This window comes from Phascolarctos cinereus, unplaced genomic scaffold, assembly GCF_003287225.1.
Source record: "Phascolarctos cinereus isolate Bilbo 61053 unplaced genomic scaffold, phaCin_HiC Scaffold_1;HRSCAF=81, whole genome shotgun sequence".
Taxonomy (NCBI): Eukaryota; Metazoa; Chordata; class Mammalia; order Diprotodontia; family Phascolarctidae; genus Phascolarctos; species Phascolarctos cinereus.
In genome coordinates, this window is record NW_027555514.1 from 72,056,083 (window position 1) to 72,074,766 (window position 18,684).

Below are 18,684 nucleotides of genomic sequence, written 5' to 3' on the forward strand. Positions count from 1 at the left end.
TTGTCAGATTGTCAATAGTCTTCCTAAAATTAATCACCTAAAACTGATCAGATTAGGACAGAATAAAAAGACAGTTCCCTTATTCTATCTATTCTTAAGGTAGCAGCCTAGGACAACATTAGTTTTGGGGGGCACTATGACACATTGTTTACTTCTATTGCGTTTGCAGTATGCTAAAATCCTCAGAACTTTTCCAAGTGAACCGTTGCCTGAACCTCTCCCCACTGGCCTATATTTATGAAGTTAATTTTTCAAATCCAAATGTAGAAATTGACACTTTTCTCTATTAAATTTCATCTTACACAATCAGTCCTAGGGATCCTTGATCTTTATGGATACTGATTTATCCAATATGTGACCTATTCTTATCTTCAATATCATCTGTAAACTACATAAGCATATCTTACATTGTACGCCTTTATCCAAGTCAGCGATAAAAATGGTGAACAGCATAGCACAAAGGGCAAATTCCTGAGGTACTCCATTAGAGACTTCCCTCAAGCATATTTACCCATTTTCTTTCCATTTTATGATGTTAACTTACTCTTCATACAATTCTCCTTTCCAAAAGTATACCTATTTTTTTAATTTATCACTTAAAACCCATACAAGTTGTACTAAAAAACTTTACTCTGGAAAATAATTATAAAACATATTTATACCATCAACATGCTACTTAATTACTTAGACTTACCAAATAGCACAGTTATGGTATAAGTTTATACCATTTTGCCATGACTATTCTTTGGGCCAAGTCACCCAACCAATTCCAGAACTACCTAACGTCACCAGGATCAAGACCACATCTTTCTACTTCATGGGGAAAATAGTATGAAAGATTCTGGCAAAGTTTTTTTCAATCTAATCTCTGTATCAAAAAAAGGAAGTGACATTAGTTTGGCATGATCTTTTCTTGATGAATGGTTTTTATTAAGTTTCCTTACTAAAAGGAAGTGTTTCCTGTATTTCCTTCTCTTTCAAAAAGCTAACATTTAATCTCTTAATACTGTGTTCTAGAAGTTTGCCAGGAATATAAGAATCTATCCAATTTAAAATTCATTCACGTATTACTACACTATAAGAAATGAATCAGAAGAATTCAGGGATATGGGAATAGCTATAAGAACTGAGAGTGAAATAAGCAGAACTAGGAGAAAAAATGCACAATAACTACAACAATATATAGAGAAAAAATAAAACCAATGTAATTCTATGTAATTATGTTGATCAAGTCTGACCCTGGAGAAGAGCTGAGAAAATGAATTCCCCTTCCCTGAAAAGGTGGGAGACAACTACAGGAATAGAACAGTGAAAATATTGGCAGACACAGTTGATGTGTTGGTTGGTTTACTGGAATTTTAAAAAATCTTTTAAAATCTGTTTACGTGAGACAACTCAATGGGAATACAAAAGATAGATTCTAAAATCAAAATAATATGAAAACAAAATTACCAATGAAAACAAAATACACCCATAAAAACATTCCACAAGTTCTACCAAATGCTCAATTCAAATGACTAAGTATATTTTGCTATCCAGCCTGTATGGCTTATTGGGACATTATCTTATGAGGAATCATCAGTCACTAGAGAGGCCCTATAATATTTCAGGAATTGATAAAACTCAGCACAAAGTACTCTGTCAACATGAATGAACATCTGGAGAAGCTCACAGCCTATAAAGAATTCTTCCATTTTGGCAATCAATGTTGGTAAACATATCCTCCTTTTCTATGCTTTGCTTGATGTTAGTAATCAGGGCACCAATAAATGGAGTTATCTCTGTGATTGTATTTATCAAGGAATTTTGTGTGAACTTAACATATGCAAAAAGGACTCCATGTTAGGAAGGTTTCAAGGCTACCTTTCGCTTAACCAAGTCAATTTGGAAGGGTGAGATAATCAATTAAAAAAAAATCAGGATCTTAAATCCTTTGTATCTTTTAGTCCACTGTGTGATTGTGTGAGCTGCTGCAAGACATTGTTTCTGTTATACTCTCAAATCTTCAAACATACCTTCAACACATGTACAGATCACATGTCAACATGTCACAAGTCAATAAGCATTTACTAAGGGTTTACTATGAGCCAGACATTGTGCTATGCTCTGAAGACACGAAGAAAAGCAAAAACAGCCCATGCCTCCCAAGAAGCTCACATTCTGAGGGAGACAACATGGAGATAACTAGGTACATACAAATTACGGAAGATAATTTCAGAATGGAAGACTAACAGCTAGAAAGACCATGAAAGCCTTCTTAACAGAAAGTGGAATTTGAGCTGAGTTTTGACGGAAGTCAGAAAAGCTAAGAGGTGGAAGTGAGGCAGCAGAGCATGCCAAGTACAGGGGGCAGTTAGTGAAAAGGCAGAGGGACTGGAGATAAAGTGTCATGTACAAAGAACAGCAAATACGGTAGTGTGGCTAGAATGTAATGAACATGGAAGGGAACAAACTGTAATGAGACTAGAAAAGTAGAAGGCTAAGTTATGAAGAACTTTAAATGCCAAAGGACTTTAAATTTGATCCTGAAGATAACAGGAAGCCACTGGAGTTTTATTAAAAAGAGGACTTGGGGGGGGGGTAATATAGTCAGACCTATGCTTTAGAAAAATCTCCTTAGGAACAGAATGGAGGATGGAAAAGAATGTGGAAAAGACTTGAAGCAGGAAGGCCATTTAGGTTATGGTACTGTCCAGGTGAGAGGTGGTGGCTGTATTGAGTGAAGAGAGATGTATAAAAGAGGAATTGTAAAGACAGAAACAAGATTTGGAAATGGATTGCATATATAGGGTGAACATGACTTAAGGATTACATTGGTGTTGGGAGCCAGGATGACTGGGAGGCTGGTGAAATAAAACAGTCTAATTAGACAAGGCCTGGGAGTGGTTTTGTTATGTCTTACGAACTTAGAAGAAGAGAAAGAGAGGGAAAGAGAAATATATTACAGGGAGGAGGGGGAGAAATTGTCTTACATAATCACAGTGTGAATAGAGTCGCTGACACTTGACCTTTACTCCCATCTGAACTGGTCAAAGGAAGGAAAAATAAACACAAGCTTTGTTTTTCTTTTGTCCTCAATTGGGGGGGGGGAGTGGGAGGAAGAAAAGGTAGACAGAAAAAAAAAATTTAAGGATGTGTGGTGTTTGGTACGTGCTACAGGATATCCAATTTGAGATGTCCAAAAGGCAAATGTCAGTGTAGCTGAGGAGACTAGGGCTCAATATGTAGATATGGGAATCGTCTGCATAGAGATAATTGTAAAATTGTATCCATATTAGCTGTTGAGATCTCCAAGTGAAATAGTCTAGATTAAAAAGAGAAGAGAGTCTTGGTCAGACCCTTGAAGTATACTCATGGTTAGTGGGCATGCCCTGGATGAAGCTCCTGCAAAGGAGACTGAAACAGAGCAGTGAGACAGGTAAGAGGTAAATCAAAAGAAAGTACTGTTATGAAAACCCAGAAAGGAAAGAGAATCCAGACAGAAGATGGTGATCAACCATGTCTAATTCTTCAAAGAGGTCAAGTAAGATGAGGACTCAGGAAAAAAAAAAAAAGATGAGGACTCAGAAAAAGCCATTAGATAAGGCAATTAAGAAATCACAGGAAACTGTGGAGTAGTTTCAGTTAAATAATAAGATTAGAAATCATACCACAGAGGTGCTGGAAGGAAGTAAGAGGAAAGGAAGTGGAAATACCAAGTATAAATGCAACTCTCAAGAAATTTAGCCAAGAAGGGGAGGAAAGCTACAAGAAAATGGCTAAAGGGGACAGCAGGCTTATGTCAGGGTTTGAGTAAAGATGACAGTAGAGGAAATCTGTTGGAGAAAACAGAAATTGATGGGATCAAAGACACATGTAGAGAGCTTTGCCTTAGCAAGATGGGTCACCTCTTCATCTAAGACAGAAGGGAAGGAGATACTTGAGCAAAGTGAGATGAGGAGATAAAAAGGCACAGATTACGGCAAATAGCCTCCATTTTTTATGGACGCATGAAACAAGGTCTTCAACTATGAGGCTGGGAGGAGTTAGGAGGCAAGGATGTGTTATCAGAGCCTAGGAGAGAGAGATGAGATTTGCAGCTGCTATGCTGAGTAGGGTAGCAATCCCAATTAGGGATGAGTACAACAACTGCCATGCTGCACAGAGGGCCAAGTAAGATTAGGTAACAAATCTGTAGTGAATCCAGTCAGTCTAGTTTTACGATTCACTCTAGCTCAGTTCGGCAGCATGTGAAAAGGGTGAAAAGGGGCATACAGAAGAAAAGGGCACACATAATCAAGGACTGGGGTTTGGCAAGGTGTGATCAGTGATAAAAGTAGAGGACAAGGGATTTCCAAAAAAAAAAGGGTACTGTACAGCTGAGCTGGTTCACCAAGTGGTAACATAGGGAAAGGAATGAAGTGTAGCCAATGGGGGGAGGGGGGCTGAAATGGAGATTAAAGTTTGGAAGAATGGAGATCACATGGGATAAGGACATGAAGGCAGAAAGAAAGATGAAAAGATCATTCCCATGAACATCTTAAAGAAATGAGAAATTAGATATATGAGGCAGCTGTTAAAATATATTCCTGATCACCTTTTTCTCATACATTTTTTCCTTTTGTTTTGGGGGGGGGATATCTTTCTGTCCTGGAGATACATTACAAAAGAATTCTTCAATATGTTTAAGACAGCTCTTTCAGCAGGGATTTTCCCTCTGTAATTGGTCTGGTCTAGCCAATTATATTGACTTTGTCTTCCTAACTTCTATTTCTACTTTCTCTACAATCAATGGGCATCTACTGTTTCCAGTTCTTTGCTATTACAAATACTGCCCATCTTTTGTATATACTGCCCATCTTTTTCTAAGTGACCTGACTGGGGTGTATGCCTAACAGTGAAATTTCTGGATCAAAGAGAATGAACATTTGTCACTTTCCTCACATAATTCCAATTTGCTTATCATAAAGGAGAGGCCAATTGAAAGCTCCATCAAGGTCATCTAAAATAAATGCTTCTACTTCTCATTTTCTCCTTAATTCTATGCAGTCTGGTTTCTGACCCCATCATTCAACCAAAACAGCTCTAAAGTTACCAAGTCTCTTAGCGGCAAATCTAAAGGCCTTTTTCTCAATCCTCATCCTTGACTTCTATGCAGCCTTTGACACTCCATCAGCCTCTTCTTAATACTCACTTTTATGTTTTCTCTCCTAGTTCTCCTCCTTGCTCTTTCTCCTTCTTGGTCTCCTTTAGTGGTTATTCATCCATATCCCACCCATTAATATGGATGTCTCTCAGGATTCTGTGTTGGGTCCTCTTCTCTCTATATATTATATTGCTGGTGATCTCACTGGTTTCCATGGATTTAATTATCATCTCTATGCTGATAATTCCCAGATCTACTTATCCAGCCCTCATTTCTCTGATAAACTCTAGTCTTGTATCTGCAACTGCCTATTGGACATCTTGAACTGTGTGTCTCAAAGATACCTTAAATTCAATATGTACAAAACTGAACTAATTTATCTCCTCCCCACCCTCACCACCTGATCCTTATGAATTTTCCTACTGTCACTTGCACCAACTTCCTCTATAGTAAGCTCATAACCTAGGTATTTTCCTCATTCTCGCCCACCATCCCCCAATATCTAATCTGTTCTAAAGTCCTGTAAATTCTACCTTCATTACATTTTATATGTGTCCCATTCTCTCCTTGCCAGCATCTTAGGGCAGGCACTTGTCACCTTCCTCCTGTCCTACTACAATACCCTACTGTTTGGTCTCCATGCTTCATGTCTCTCCATTACAGCCCATCCTCCCCTCAGCTATCAGACTGATCTTTCTAAGGTACAAGTCTGACCACGTCACTCCTCTATTCAATAAACTCTAATGGTTTCCTATCATTTCTTGAATCAAATATAAAATCTTCTGGCTGGTTTTCAAAGCCCTCCAAAATCTACTCCCTTCTTGCATATCCAGTCTTCTATCTTACTCTCTCCAGACATATATGTTCTTTATTTATCTGTGAATATATTGTATCACCCTAAATGGTATGTAAGATCCTTGAGGACAGGGACTATCTCATTTTGGTATTTGTATTCCTAAGACCTATGATAGAGATGGAAACAACAGTCATTGAATAACAAATACTGCTTATTTCACCAACTACAGAGTACATGTCATGTAATCCGAGATAAAAGACGTTTGATTCAAAGAAGGCTCTCAAGCTTTTTAGTTAAAGTTGGTTCATGATTTAAATAGAGCAACATCTAATTCCCACTCTCCTCTCCTACAAGACCTTAATATGAGAATTCACAGTATCTCAAATTTATCAAATTGTTTTCAATATCTCAATTCTTGTTAAATTAGATAAGCATCTATTAAATAAAATGTCCTTATAAACACCCCTGGATATTTAACCTTCAAGGGCTACCTGTACCTATGCAACCCTTCTAAAATTTAGTGCAAGGTCTTCAATTCAGCATTCACTCAACAAGCACTGACTAAGGGCTTAATATGGTGGGTACTGTGCTAGGCTCTGGGGATTCAAAGACAAAAGTAAGACAGCATTTGCCCCGAGGGAGAAACAATTTACACAAAGAAAAATAAATACAAAATATATACATGGTAGATACACACTATTTCCAGTAGTATGTGTATGTGAGGGTAGGGATCTCTCCTGAGAGATCAGGTCAGGCTCCCTCCAGGACTTGCCCCTCCAATTAATCTTTGAAGGAAGCCAGAGATTTTTAGAGGTGAAGGAGTGGAAAACAAGAGCATTCCAGGAAAGTAAGATGGCTTGTGCAAAGGTACAGCGATAGGAGATGAAATGTCACTTATAGGAAGAGAGCAAAGAAATCTCTGTGATGCAAAGAGAGGATGTAAGTAGAGTAGCATACTATAAGCCTGCAAGGGTTGGCTGGAGTCAGAACGATTAAATGCCCAAACTGGGGAAAAAAAAAAACACCACAACCAGCATTTTAAAAGTGGGAAGGAGCCATTGAATCTTCTTGAGCAGTTAAGAAAAACGCTCAGATCTCATACTGCAGCTAACCTAGTCATGTCTCTCCCAATTCGGTGAGGTTCATCCCCAGCCTACAGACATAGCACCATACTTGAATCTTTTATTTCTGTTTTTTTTTCTCTTAAAAAATTTCTATTCATGATTTAAGGCCTTTCCAGCTTAGGATGATGTGCCAGAGTTTGTATTGTGCTGGCACAATCTTTAAGAAGCACAGGTCACTCCACATCATGATTAAACTGTGGAGCAAAACTCTGGTGAAGAATCCCTAAATTTGTATAAACTGATGCTGAGTAAGTACGAAGTTACTAATTTTACTTTTTCTCTCTGCACGTCTCCTCAGAAATGGCTGCCATGTTTACAAAACCAAGCCAATACGGAGATAAATACTAAGTGTTAATAGTTATTTGCAAGACTTAATTATGATGCCTTTTTCCAAAAAGGAAGTCCTCCTATTACTTTATGTCTTGGTTTCCTCATTTATAAGATGGATTAAGAGTTATCATTATTATTACTATTAATAGACATTTCTATAGCCCATTTTAAAGTTTTCAAAACAATTTATATACATTATCTCATTTGACCCTCACAGTCCTGTAAGCTAGTCACTACAGGCATATTATTCTCATTTTACAGATGAGGAAACTGATGCTGAAAAGGGCTGTTAACTGGTCCAGAGTCATATAACTAGTTATGTGCTACAGGAAGAATTCAAATCTAGGTCTCTCATAACTCCAAGCTCAATATTCTTCCTACTACAGTATGTTGCCTCTCAATCTGATAAGAAAGAGTTAACCAAATCAAAATTGTGTAAGACTGGGACCAGCATTATAAACACAATATGTTAATAATGAAAATAACATTTACATACCTGGCTCAACTTAGGCTACATTAATATCATATTTTAATGTAAAAAAATCATTAATATTTTGTGTCCCTAATACATTGTAATTATAAGGAATAAGCATTTATTTATTGCCTTTTTTTTTTTTGGTGGGGCAACTGGGGTTAAGTGACTTGCCCAGGGTCACACAACTAGTAAGTGTTTAAGTGTCAAGTGTCTGAGGCCACATTTGAACCCAGGTCCTCCTGACTCCAAGGCCAGAGCTCTATCCACTGCACCACCTAGCTGCCTCTTTATAGTCTTTTTTTTTTGGAGGGGGGGAGGCCCTAGGCAATGGGGTTAAGTGACTTGTCCAGGTTCACACAGCTAGTAAGTGTTAAGTGTCAAGTGTCTGAGGCCGGATTTGAACTTTGCTCCTCCTGACTCCAGGTCCAGCATTCTATCCACTGCACCACCTTCTCTAAATTCTAGAAAAACAAATGGTAACCCAATTTTAGAGAGACATTTCTTTACATAAAGATTTCTTTAAATGAAGAATGCTACTTACCCAAATGAAAAAAAAAATCTATCCAAAGAAAAACATTTATTCAATTTATTAAATTCCTATTATATGGAAGGCATAGTTAACCACTGAAGAGCTGCAAAAATAAAGAATATATTCTTCAACAAAAGGAAATAAATCTGGAATGAAAAATAGAAGTAATTCTTAGTCACAATGCCATTATAAGTATTTGACTAGGGAAGTCACCATAATTTCTCAACCCGAACATCCAATAAAACGCCCAAAGTCCCTAACAAGAATGCTTTCTTGATAACTACAAAGACAGATTCATTGTACTGGTCATGTGATAAAAATGAGTAATATCAAGGTACTAAATAGTATCTCTAAGAAAAACTTTAAAAAACAATTAGATATAAGGCTGCCAATTAAACTTTGGGCAATCTAACTAGATATCACAAGTTAGAAAAAAAAATAGACAGGCCATGACAAATTCAAAATAAACCATGTCATTAGAACAAGCATCAGTCACAAATAATAATGGTTCAGATAAGCTATATAGATTATTATATTATATTATATTATATTGTATGGGATTATATTATATTATTATATTTCCATTTTAGGCAATTAAAAACATTTGTTCTATATAAATGTGATAAACAATAGAAGTCCTCATATATTGATAATGATTATCTTAGACCTATAGCTCTAGAGCCAAAAAAGACCGTTTTACTCTAAAAGAGACCAGGCTAAAAGTGAAATATGAAATTTAATGAAAATTTAAAAGAAAGTTCACAGAGATAATATTTTTTGCTCATTATTAAGTATGGGATGACTAGTTTACCTCTAAAAAATAAACCAAAAAATGCACACATATTTTACATATAGTACATTGAAGAAGTGTATTTAATCATATAATTTCTCTCTCATCTAAAATATTTTCTACAAAAAGTAAGGTAGGGGAAGAATCAAAAGAGTATCTTGGCCCTAATACTGGCAAATCATTCATATTGGGAATTTTTACTCCTATTTACTGAGGACAGGGATTCATCTAGTTACCCAGCAACTAAGGCAAATTCAATTTGAACTGATATACTGAGACATTTTTCCCATCACTAGGTTCTTGAATTTATGAAGAGTGTCCAGAAACATATCACTTTGGGCAAAGATTCTACATATGGCAGAGACAAGGAAACAGTTAATTTGCAAAGGAGATTCTTCATATTCAGACATTTACTTTAAGTCTCAAGTTTCAGGCTTAAGGACACTGACTTCAACAAAGATGCAGCAGAGATTCTAACAGCCTTCCTTTTGCAGCTCAGCATCAATTAAAGGAATATACAGATCATTTAAAGAGGGAGAGAAAGTTTTCTTCCTCCCCCAATTCCACACAGTAGCAAGTAGCAAAAATAGACCATTCTTTTCTTATTCAATTTTATTTTATTTTCGGGTCTGCATTCTCTTCCTCCCCTCTACCTCTCTTGAGATAGCAAGAATATATAATGTATTACAAACATACGGAGTAAAGCAAAATACATTCCCACATTACCCATGCCCAAAATACATATACATATACGTGTATATATTTCAGTCTGCACTCACCATGCATGTTTCTTCCTGTGACTACTCTTTTAATATGCTCTCGGGGTTTCTTTTGCTTAGAGAAACCTCTGCTGAGAAGAGAGTTAACCTACACTTGGAAAGTAACAATAGAAAATTATAATGTTCAATTGTTTAAAGAGTCTGGGTTCCTAGAAAGAGAAATGTGTGTTAATGACTACAGTTTAGGTATTCTTCGTATAAAAAGGTTAACTTTACAAAAAGTACTGCATTCACATATTAATAATAGTCAATATGAAGCTTTGCAAATAATCACTTCAATTAGTCCCTGGATCACAAGGGAAGATTGGGATGTTTACTTCGTAAACAACAAAGGATAAAATCATTCTCTCTGAAGTTTTGACTAAAGGAGTAAGCCAACAACCTAATCTACCAATAGGCAATATGTATATTTAAGTGTACCACATCACAGGCTAGTTGAGGAGTATTCCTGACTACTGAACCTCTTATTTTTCCAACCTTTATACTTCTTGGCCTCTCTGCAGCCTCCACCACTGTTGATCATCCTCTTCTTGATAATGTTTTTTCTCTAGACACTACTTTATCTTCCCTCTGCTCCTACCCCTCCAAAGGCTCTTTCTCAGTCTCATTAGCTGGATCTTTATCCAGGTCACACTCTTTACACAATTTCACTCCCAGTTTTAGTTATCTCTATATTAATGATTCTCAGATTTATTTATACCAACTTAAATGCTTTTCTAACTTCTAGACTTGGATCTTCAACTGGATGTCCTGTAAACATCTTCAACTCAGTACGTTCAAAACTGAACTCATCTTTCCTCCCAAACACTTTCCCTTTCCAAATTTCCCTATTACTATTGAAGGTACTCAGGTTTACAATGTGGGTTCCAATCTTGACTCCTCAATCTCTCTCAATGCTCCACATCCAATTTGTTACCAAGTCCTGTCAATTTTATCTTTGAAACAATTTCATATAGGCCTTCTTCTCTCCTCTGACACTGCCACCACCTAGGTGCCAGCCCTCCATCAATTCTTCATGCATAGACTAGTACAACAGCCAGAAGGTTGGTCTCCCTGCTTTACATCTCTCTCCACTCCAGTTTGTTCACTATTCAGTTGTCAAAATTAATCTTCTTAAACTATAGATAAACAGTCACAGATTTAAAAAAGTGGTATTTCTGCAGTATCTCTGATTTAAAATCTGAGTCTTGATGGAAATTATTTTCAAACATTTCTTGAAGTTTAATTGTTGGACAGGTATCTTTTATTGATTTTAATTTTATAACATATTCTTTTTTCTCTTTGCTTTTTTATTTTTTATTCTAGCTCTACTTATTTTGATGACAGTTACCTTTATGATTTCTTTACTTTAAAAATGTTTTCTATGTAGACAGATGAGTTTTCATTTTTAGCAAATGATTTTATTTAATCCAAACATTTAGAACAGATTTGACTTATGAAACTAAGATCTAAGGTCCCCAGAATCAAAGTCACTTTTTTATTATGCGTTTAGGGCTTAAGGAAGACAAATAGGGAAATATTTATTAATATTTCTTTAATAGACAGGTAGGTGGCATAGTGGATTGGGTTATCATATATCTATAATATAGATATTCTACTTATAATTAATAATTTATTGTAGCAATCACTACATTAGACCCTGAAGACAAGTACAGAGAAGGCAGACACAGACCCTGTCCTTGGGGAACTCAGACTTTTGTGGAAGTGCACTAGGTATTCTAGAAAAAGAAGTATAAGGATGTTAAAATGCTCTCTAGTTTATAGAAATGGAGAGGCAATGTGAAAGCAATTAGAAACTAGGAAAATAACTCTCCTATACAACTTTTAAGTTAGGGGAGTTGGTCTGGCAGAGAGTTCTGACTTAGAGCTAATAAAACCTGAATGTGAATGCCACTTCATATACATAGGAACTCTGTGATTCTGGGCAGTCACCCAACCTCCCAGAGACTTAGTTTATCATTTATAAAATGAGGATAATCATAGCACCAAAAGTTCACAAAGGTGAGGAACAAATAAGATAATAAATTACTCTGCAAACCTTAAAATGCTACATAGATGTGAGTTATTATCATTGCTAAGTGTTTTACGTTTATTATTATACTGGATCCTCAAAATGACACTGCTAAGTAGTGTAGGAATCATCATCTTTATTTTGTAGAGAGAGAAACTAGGTCAGATTGGTAAAATAACTAGCCAGACAAGAAGTAGTAAAGCCAGGTCTTCTGACACTATGTCCAATTTACTTTCCACTATGCTTACATTTGTGTTTTCATATATCTCAAATAAAATAATCACAGAATTTCAGTAGAAGGGACCTGAGAGGCTGACCCGTCCATCTCACATCTAAGAAAGAATATCCCTTTATAATGTTCCTAAAAAGTAGACATTCAGCCTTTATTGAAGGTCTCAAGTATGGGGGAACCCACTACTTTCCAAAGAAGCCAATTCTACTTTGAAATAGCTCTACTTGTCATTAGATTTCTCCTTATATCAGGTGCAAATTTGCCTTTTCTAACCCTTGATCTTAGTTCTGCCCTGTGGGGTCTAGAACAAGTCTAATCTCCCTTCAAGTTGATATCCTTTCAAATACTTTAAAATAGTGATCACATCCTCCCCAAGTCTTCTCTTCTCCAGTTTAAATATCCACAATGCCTCCAATCAAACCTTATAAAGTATAATCATAAAGCCCTTCAATATACCGCTTGCCCTCTCCTAAATACTCTCCGGTATATTAACGTTCTTTCTAAAATATGGTGCTCAGGATTGTACACAGTACTCTAGAACTGGCCATCCTGGCTACATCCTAACATCTTAACAACCTAAGATCTCACAAGTCTTCTAGACTGCCACAAAACACAAATCCTTTTCAAATTAATGGCTATGTAAAACCACATCTCCACAATCTTATACCTTTACGGTTGTTTTTTGTTTTTTTAATTTCAAGCTTACTTATCCTTTTTAAATTTCATTTGAAAAGATTTGGTCCAATGTTTTGTCAAGATCTTTCTGGATTCCAATTCTGTCATCCAACATATTAGTTATCCTTATTTTTATATCATCTTTAAATTTGATAAGCATGCCATTTATACTTTTAACCAAATAGTTCATCAAAACGTTAAACAGTACTAGATCAAGAATAGATCCCTGGAGTTTTCTACTATAACAGGAACTTCCCAAGGTAATGAAATTATTAATGATTATTCTCTGAGACTGGTCATTCAATCATTCATCATACATCTAACTGTACCATCACCTGCTCCACATCTATTTATCTTGTCTATCAGATCAGAATAACAGATTGCCAAATGTTTTGTTAAAATCTTGGTAGACTATATCTACAACATTCTCCTGACCTTTTAAGTCAATTAGCCTTCTTTAAAAAAGAAATGATTTTATGGTAGAAAGCTTTAACTGCTTTGAAAAAAAAATAAAAATTATGAATACTGCTACTGCATTCAATATTTAAGTTTTTCTCATTCTTTGGAATAAATGGGAAAAACTGTTGAGAAAAGTGAATATATTTTAGCATAAAAGCCTTTTAGTCCGTTAATAATTAATGGGGTCAAGTTTGCAAACAATTCCTAAACTCACATTTCTGAGAGGACAGAAAGAAATCCAACAACTTCTATCAAAGGCAATGAAACAGGCTGATTTTGCCATGACACCCACCCAACAAAAACCCAGAACCACGAACCATGATCAAAACTCTGCCACTGTTCCCGGGTGAGGAACATCAATCTATCGCCCTCTGGCCTCGCTCACCATAAGTGATGACATAACATCCATATACATTATATTACATTAATTTCCCAGCTCAAAGCACTGCTCCCAAACCAGTACTCTCCCACATTAGAATGTTAGCTCCTTGAGGGAATTTTACATCTGTAACTCTGGCACTTAGCAAAGGGTCTGGCACATTGCTTTTCTGTTCATTCATTCATTCATTCATCCATGTGATAAACTTAGCAAATAAACAAAATATAAGTAAATATAATAAAATACTAAGTAAATATACTAAAAAAGCATTTGTAAATTGAAAATAAAACCTGTGAACCTTTACAGTAAGCAATTATACTTGACCTTTTTAAAAAATTTAGAACCTGTTCTAAACTATATATGCATGCTTAATATTCCGAACGAATAAAGTCAATCTTCTAATTAAAGGATACGAAAAACGATCATTCCAAGTTGCTCTTTCAACATAATCCAACATGACAACAGCTTTGATTGTCGTTAAGAGTTTGTTCCATGTTTCATCAAAATCCACTACTCTTGGTTTCAGGGACATTGTGGGAGTTTAGTGTTGAAATCTGTTAAAAGAATAAATAACAACGTTAGGATCAACCCCACTGTTTTGTTTTGTTTTTTTAACAAGATGGAGGATGACTTTGTATTGTGCAAATCCATCTATTTGAATTTTTTATCCTTCAGGACACTTGATAATTTACCTCTCATTTTAAACTTCACCCTTAATTCAAACGGCTTATCTTCTGTTAAGTACTGTCTGGAATTTCCAATTAAAATTCCAAGAAATTTCCAAATCAATGTTTACATTCCTCAAATACAAACCCCTATATAATGATATGCTTTCAGTTCAAATATTTACCATGAAGAGTATATTGTCTCTAAATATATATTTTGAAAGTGATATTTTGGATATCTTAATTAATCAAATTGTCTTATTGTTATCTATGTTCTTTAAAAATTTTCAGGGAGTTTCCCACCAAACAAACACAGCTCATCAGAGGATAAATTACACCAAAAGGGGAAAACAAACATATTTATTTTCTCCTCAAGAAGCAAATTCTTGTAGATATACATATGTGTAAAATTATTCCATACATACTTCTATTTATCAGTTCTTTCTCTTAATATAGATAAAATCAGCGACTACCACTTCCCACAGTACAGTAGCATTCCATCACAACTTCTTCAGCCATTCCCATCTCTAAGGCAGGAGGGGAGGAGGGGAGGGAAAAAATGGAAAATAAAAATAGGAACTGAAAAAAATGCTTTAGGGGAGAAAATTCTAACTTTACATGTTTTTCATTTCAATTACGCTAGAAGAACTATGTAGGGGCAGCTAGGTGGCGCAGTGGATAGAGCACCGGCCCTGAAGTCAGGAGGACCCGAGTTCAAATCCAGCCTCAGACCAAACACTTGACACTTACTAGCTGTGTGACCCTGGACAAGTCACTTAACCCCAATTGCCTTTAAAAAAAAAAACTATGTACTAGATTTAAAAACAATAATTGAGGGGCCTAAGGTTTCAGGTTTTTTCTTTGTTATTTTTGCTTTTAGTCTGGAAGTGATAATCACTGACACAGGGAATTCCCAGTGAGAAAACTTCTTCAAATAGTGTGAACTGCCTAGGAGCAATGAGTTTGAGTGACTTTCTCCAGGGTCACACAGCCCATAGGTGTCAGAGGAAGGACTTGAATCCAGGTATTCCACACTCCTAGACAGGCTCTTGGACAACTAGATGGCACAATGAATAGAGTGCTAAGCCCTCTAGAGTCAGGAAGACAATCTCCCTGAGTTCAAATCTTACTGGCTGTGTGACCCTGGGCAAGTTACTTAACCCTGTTTGCCTCAGTTTTCTCATCTGCAAAATAAGTTGGAGAAGGAAATGGCAAACCACTCCAATATCTCTTCCAAGAAAACCTCAAATGGGTTCACAGAGAATTAGATAAGACTGAAATAACTGACCACCAATAACAAAATGGCAGTCTCTTTAACTACTAGGACATGCTATTCTCACCACCCAGAAAAAAAAAGAAAAAAAAGCAGAAAAAAGAGGCAGGGGTGCGGATGTAAGAGCAGTGTTCCAACAAATACTACAGTATTTCTCTTATGTAAGTTTCACTCCAGTAACAATAAAACAATACTAAAAAAATCTTTAATGACTGATGAAGCACTTTTTCCAACCTATGTGAATAAATATCAAGTATTCTTCATTGTTAAAATACTCACTTGACTAAAATTCCTACACTTTTAACCAGAACTAAAAACCCAATCCAAGACAACTTGGTTATACATAAAAATAAATAAATTGTGGCTTTCAGGCAAAAGAAGCCAATCTTTGCCTCTGTACTCAGAAAAAAGAAGAGTTTAAAGCTGGTCGCTTGAAAGAAGAATCAAGTTTCACTAAACCTTTTCAATTTATATGGTCTATACGATCTCTACATTCGCCAAATTAATATTCTGATGTATTACCTGTCAAATGGACCTTGCCTCTTATGCCAGCAGAACATAAGCTCTTAGCAGGTCCTACAAATCAGTCAATCAACCAAAAAGCACATATGAAGTACCTACTGCATGCCAGGCACTATGCTAGGCAATGGAGATACAAATAGGAAGAACTAATTCCAAATCAAAGAGAATTTACATTCTAATAGGGAAGACAAATAAACATATTAGTATATACAGAATAAATATAAAGTGGAAAAATACAACAAAATACAAAGTAATTAAATGTCAGGTACTGTGAAGTAATCAACAAAAACAAAGCATACTTCAGGCACCAAACGAAGTGATCATTGCAGATTTTCCTCATTTTCACAAGTAAAGATGGGGGAGGGGTGGTTGGACTTGAGGAAAAGAAGTAGGAGTTGTGGGGGCTGCAATTTCAAGTTCTAGTATCCTGGAGCCTAAGTCTGATTTCTAGCTATCCTACACTTCACTTCTTTAGACTCCAGCATCCTTGTCTATAAAATTAGGACGACAAACTCTACCTTAAGGTCAATTAGAGCTTTAAATCCATAATCATCTCTAAAGATGTGAAGCATTTGCTGTCAGTTCCTACACTTAGAACACTAAGCAGTTCTCTCTTTGGGCCAAATTTCAAAAGATATTTAATAGTTGGGAGAATGAGCTATAAATTGGTGAGAAAATTAAAATGCTCACAGTTTATATAATTAACCATTTCACTGAAATATTCTCTCATACTGAATAGATGGCAAGCCAGAAACATATGAATTACTTGTATTTGCATTTTAATTAGTAGCCAAACCTAAATGTAATAACCATTCGACCGAAAAACTCAAACAACTTTTTAAATATTCACTCAGTGACTTTTAAAAAATCAATTAAATTCCTTTTTAGATGCTTAAGTTTGACTGTCTTCTATTCAAAATGATTAGATTTGATCTAAAAAGCACAATAGTGCCAATTATTTTTATCTATGACAACTTTAACTGTCACTTGATATTTTTTGTCACTTGAAAAATAATGATTAGCAATTTTTAAATCATCAAGTAATTGTCTATATTCCCCTAAATTTTTTTTATAGCAATTAATTCTTCAATGAAGGGAAGTTTTTCTGGAACTTATGATTCTAAAAATTGAAAAGTCTGAAAATGTTAATTTTTGACCTGTTGATGAATCTCGTAATTCATCTTCTTCCTTCCACCTCTTTTAAGAAAGGATAACCCCTATGGTTCCAACCTTGGTTCTCTTCTCTTCCCTCTCTATATTTGCTTCCTTAGAAAGCTCAACCATGGCATCAATTATCACCTCTATGGAGATGAGGGAATGCAATCCTGCGACAAGCTGTCTTTTTTGTGTGCACAGACAAGCCCAGATCTCTTCCAGCTGGTTCTGCAATATTCTGATTTTTTAATGTAATCAGCACATCATCCACAAAGAGAAGAGCCAAAACCTGCCTCTTCTTTTCCCTATTCTCTTGAAGATGAAAACTCCTTCAGCATGACAAAGATTTTCACAGAAGTACAGAACGTCATTAATACAATATTAAAATGTTAAAAACCTAGATGATCATCTTAAGGTTAACAGTAAATTAAAAAGTAAAAGATAAAGTGTTATCCAATTCAACAAACTGGTTTTAAATTGGGATGGTAGTATTCCATATTTTGACATTTTATTTATAGAAAACTAATTTGCAAAACAAATAGTTAAGGCAGTTATGAAGCTAAGAAACCTAAATGATGATTTTTGCTGATTTATTTTATAAATATATACAGGCAACTCCTCAATTTTAATAATAAAAACCAATATACAACTAGATTATAGTTGATTTCTAAATCACTTTAATGATACAAATTTTAAATTATTATTGATTTTAATTTAAGGGACTTAAGAATCCTAAGGAAGTATTAATTTTAATATCTGGGATACAGTACTGATGGACAGTGAGTTGGCCCCAGAGTTGAAAAGGAAAAGGAAAGCTGGCTTAGCTGCTTTCAGTAAATTGTAAGACTCCTTTACTCACCCCAATTTCTTCAGGAAAGCAAAGGTCTATCTTTTCAAACCCAAGATTCTATTGTCATTCTATATGGTAGTGAGACATGGACTACAACTCCCTTGGAAGAACTAAAAATTGCTATCACACAGAAGGCAAAGGAGAGGTATATGGTGGGTATGAATAAGCTACAACATATAACCAGCAAGGAATTCTGAAGAATAGGAATAAAAGGTGTATAAGAAAGAAAACTTATATTAGGAAAAGAAGACACACTGATCATATGACAAGAATAAGGAATGACAGACCACCATTAAACATTTTCCAATGGTATCCTAACAATGTCATGATAAAATGAAGAAGGCCTCCAGAACACTGTGGAGAATCCCTGTGGCACATCTGTAGAAGGATAGAGTCATGGACTGAGTATGGATGAGGTATAATCTGCATCACAGAAACGAACGCCCAAATCATTAAGATCACACATCCATTTGAGTATAATGTATAATTAAAAAATAAAACAAAAAGATCTGCCA

At 35.6% G+C, this 18,684-nt stretch overlaps 1 protein-coding gene across 3 annotated transcripts in view; it reads right to left on the reverse strand.

Annotated features, from left to right (window-relative positions):
* CUL2 (cullin 2) overlaps window positions 1-18,684 on the reverse strand; it is a 109,920-nt gene that overhangs the window by 73,705 nt on the left and 17,531 nt on the right. For all 3 annotated transcript variants that reach the window (XM_078152296.1, XM_020990430.2, XM_020990429.2), the window contains exon 2: window positions 14,118-14,258. In XM_078152296.1, coding sequence (XP_078008422.1) covers window positions 14,118-14,236 — 119 coding nt within the window. In that variant the 5' untranslated portion in view covers window positions 14,237-14,258. The remainder of the gene's footprint in view (window positions 1-14,117; window positions 14,259-18,684) is intronic.